We start from the raw sequence: 4,426 nt of genomic DNA on the forward strand, positions 1-4,426 counted from the left end.
GCTTCACCCCCTATTCCGGTTCCAGGCGCGCGGAAGCAGCCCGCGAGCCCACTCAGATACGCTAGAAGCGACAGAAACGAGTCAAGAAACGCTTAGTCACCGATTAAAGCCCAAACGGGACGTGACCCGCCTCGCCCGTCTCTCGGAGGAGGGGAGACATTAAGAGTAGGCGAAATACCCAACCAGGCCGGACAGACGTGGGTGAGAATCGGCACGGCCGACCAACTTCTCTCCCCAGAGGTGAAAACCGCTCCGCCGTTTCTGGTGCCCCCAGGCATCCGGGACACGAGCAACAGCGGCCAATCGATACAGAAACATCGGCTCATCACACACGATCTTGCGCAACGGATCCGCTCTGTTGACATATTTGCAGACTAGACATGCCACGTGCGCAAAAGAAACCACCTTAGTAAGCAAAACAGCAATGCTGTTACTAAAACAATAACTAAAACAAAACCGCAAATGTGTTACTAAACAATAACTAAAACAAAACCACAATGGTGTTACTAAACAATAACTAAAACAAAACCGCAAATGTGTTACTAAACAATAAGTAAAACAAAACCACAATGGTGTTACTAAACAGTAACTAAAACAAAACCGCAATGGTGTTACTAAACAGTAACTAAAACAAAACCGCAATGGTGTTACTAAAACAATAACTAAACCAAAACCACAATGGTGTTACTAAACAGTAACTAAAACAAAACCCACAATGGTGTTACTAAAACAGTAACTAAAACAAAACCACAATGGTGTTACTAAAACAATAACTAAAACAAAACCGCAATGGTGTTACTAAAACAATAACTAAAACAAAACCGCAATGGTGTTACTAAAACAATAGCTAACACAAAACTGCAATGGTGTTACTAAAACAATAGCTAAAACAAAACCAAAATGGTGTTAGTAAAACAGACCAAATGACCCAGTCACGCCACTAATGCATATTCATGACAAATACACATACGATCCATGTTTGGGCTCCGGGGCCAAACACTCCAGACGGGCACCAACCACATGTGGTGAGCTGCTTTGTGCAGCCCCAGTTCACCACAGTCTCCGGGTTTATTCGTGTTCTGCGGGGTTGCGTGGTGCCCTTGGTGGGGTCAGATCTTATTTATCACCCCTCCGAAATCACAACAGTAACTACACGATCAAGATTCACGCAGTCAGACAATATTGTCCAGATTGGCTGCTGATGAAAAACTAAGACATTGTGTGATTTAGCCCTGCAGATATAGGGACACAACACCCACTAATATCTGCACATATAGGGACACTACACCTACTAATATCTGCAGATATAAGGACACTACACCTACTAATATCTGCACATATATGGACACTACACCTACTAATATCTGCAGATATAGGGACACTACACCTACTAATATCTGCAGATATAGGGACACTACACCTACTAATATCTGCAGATATAGGGACACTACACCTACTAATATCTGCACATATAGGGACACTACACCTACTAATATCTGCACATATAGGGACACAACACCTACTAATATCTGCACATATAGGGACACTACACCTACTAATATCTGCACATATAGGGACACTACACCTACTAATATCTGCACATATAGGGACACTACACCTATTAATATCTGCACATATAGGGACACAACACCTACTAATATCTGCACATATAGGGACACAACACCTACTAATATCTGCACATATAGGGACACAACACCTACTAATATGTCCAGTCCAACGTTCACCGTCTGTCCGGAGACAGCAGCTGCGTTTTGCGGTCGTGATGGTGCTCGCATGATCAATCCGTCAAAAAAAACCCCGTAAATAAGCCATAAAAAGAAAAACAACCCCAAACCGCGTCTGTTTATTTGAGGACAAATCCTATATATAGACACACCACACGCATTTGTCCCCCCCGACAGCTGGGACGAGCCGATAATACGTCTCTACGTGGACATGGACGAGCGAACGGCATTCTCGCCCGGTACGGTACCGGAGGCGCGCGGGACGGACACACGTCCGCCTTTGTGCAGCCCAACACCGAACAGCCGGTCGCGTTTAACGGGCCGTACGGGAGCAACAAACCACCGCAAACGTGCGATCGCCGTTATAAACGAGGCCTAACGTGTCCGTGGACCGGAGCCCTCCTGCGCGGCGGTCCACCGGAGCGGCGGGACGGACACGGCTCACCTTGTTTGCTCTCGATCTTCCCCGACATAGTCGCCGGCGGTGGGATCCTCACGGCACACGAGACGTTTTCTACCCGAACATTGACGCCGTGGCGGGGATATTCTGCTCAGACTCGCAGGGCGAGGGTGCTGGAGGTCCGGTCCACTCCCCGCGCTGCCTGCCAGGCCCAGCTGGACGAACAGCGCCCTCCGCAGACGGGAACCCGACGCACTGGGCGCACGGGACGCCGCGGATCGGCGTTATAACGACCCCGGGCGGTCGGTTCCGCTCAGATCCTCGGCCGGACCCCCCACGTGGGCCGCGGCTGCGCACCACGGCAGATGCGCAGAAACGCAGACGCGCGTCTTAATTGCAGGCTGTGTGTACTGGAACAGAACTATACCCGACACCGAGTCTGTGTGTGTGTGTGTGTGTGTGTGTGTGTGTGTAAAACATGCCCCCCCGGGGCGGCGACCGCCACCAGAACGCCCACGGACTCGACGCGGAAGGTCGGTACCAGTCTGGACACGCGAGAGTGCTGCCGGTGGCACGAACACTAGCGTTAAGAAATGGACCGAGAGGGTTTACGGTCTTCCTGTGTTAAGCACGCTTGCTTATTTCTTGTCGTCTTTTTAAAACCCTAAAAATAAAATGGACCAAAAGAGACCGAACACAACTATATCATGTGTTGTATAATTAAGCCAATTTCTCAGTAATTGTACTAATTATTACATTCTCTGGGTGCATTACCGGGTCTACTAGTGTATAAGTTTGTATTTACGGTATTTATAATGTTGGTATAATTCGACTAATCCCGCTAATCATTATGGTTATCTGTAGTCTGCTGCCATCTAGTGGCAAGAGTTCATCAGCACAAAACTATATAAGGAGCAATAGTGAGTTCTGGTGAACTGGGGGGGGCGGTGGTCGGACCGGGTCGACACCGGACTGCCCGTTTACTGCAGCAACAGCCTTGTAGACGCCACTAGATGGCAAACGCGTTCCGTAACTACAATTATCTCCAATTTAATTCCTGCACACAAACTGTAAATCTATTATCAGAAAAGATCATAAACAAGAATGCAACGCGAACATGACTCGTGTCTTTCTCTTGAAGATCACCGTTATTATGGGCTATAGCAGCATATTCCCCCACTCTCACGGTTCTGGTTCGGCTCACGCGCTGATCTTACACGACCTTCACTTTACTACAAATCATTGTACTGTTTGTGACATTATTCACGTACATTTGAAGTCTTGGGGTGTAAACTCAACAATCTACATGTCATTTTGGATTTTAGGAGGAAAGCGAGCATCACGGCCTCTTGTAGAACCTCTGCGCAATTGGGATTATTAATAGTTCTGAGATCATCACGCTCCATAGCCTCTAGTATTGCGCGTTTGATTTATATTATGGCTTAAAATGCGGTCGTTTGGAAGTTTTTATACCGCAAAATATGCAGTAAAATTTGGCTGCGCCATAAAATATGCCACAAAAACATTTTCGGGCGTTTACATTTTAGTTTTGCATATTTATTAGGATACATTTACAAATGTGTGCCTTTTATTTGATTATGTGATGGCCTGTTCGCTGCGAGGTGTGCGTGATCGTTCTTGTGAAACTCTAATAGTGAAGTTAAATCATGTGCTGTAGGTGTGCGTCTGAAAACGATCCAAAGGTTGTTTCACGTGTTTGCCAAAGCGCCTCGTGCACGGGCAGCGCGTGCAGACGTCACGCCCCTCGCGAGCTCAGAATGTGCGAGCGCGTGAAGATCGATGACGTGTATTAAGCGCGACTGGCTGGGTAGTAGTGAACGCCCTGCACGTTCACGAGCGGGACGTGCGTCCAGGTTATTGATTAGCAGCAGGACTGTTACTACAGTACACGTCTACACAGGCATCTTCTATATGCGTTCATCCACGTATCCACACTGTTTATACTCTAACGTATAAGGGGTGTGGCCTAATTGATACTGTAATACAGTAAACGCCCACACTGTCAGGTTCTATGTAGATAATGTTCGACAGTTGCTGACACAAAGCGGCTGAATGACCTTTATAGTTGGGTCTTTCCTCCCGTCAATAAATTATGTAATAAATGCAGACAGACGCCATTCTCAGCTGTGAACACACGGCATCATGTATTTTCATTTAACCATACATTTCATTGGCCATACTGAAAATCTGCAAACATTTACAAGTTTCTGTCTAAGCCGGTACTGGAGGAGTTTTGTTAGGGTGTGTTGGGGCATTAAAC

At 47.0% G+C, this 4,426-nt stretch overlaps 1 protein-coding gene across 1 annotated transcript in view; it reads right to left on the bottom strand.

Moving 5' to 3' along the window:
• Positions 1–2,583, bottom strand: part of rapgef1b (Rap guanine nucleotide exchange factor (GEF) 1b) — a 50,666-nt gene extending 48,083 nt beyond the window's left edge. The window contains exon 1 of the mRNA XM_076986302.1: positions 2,191–2,583. Coding sequence (XP_076842417.1) covers positions 2,191–2,218 — 28 coding nt within the window. The 5' untranslated portion in view covers positions 2,219–2,583. The remainder of the gene's footprint in view (positions 1–2,190) is intronic.
• Between the last annotated feature and the right edge of the window lie 1,843 nt (positions 2,584–4,426).

The sequence above is a fragment of the Brachyhypopomus gauderio genome, unplaced genomic scaffold, assembly GCF_052324685.1.
Source record: "Brachyhypopomus gauderio isolate BG-103 unplaced genomic scaffold, BGAUD_0.2 sc46, whole genome shotgun sequence".
NCBI classification, from domain to species: Eukaryota; Metazoa; Chordata; class Actinopteri; order Gymnotiformes; family Hypopomidae; genus Brachyhypopomus; species Brachyhypopomus gauderio.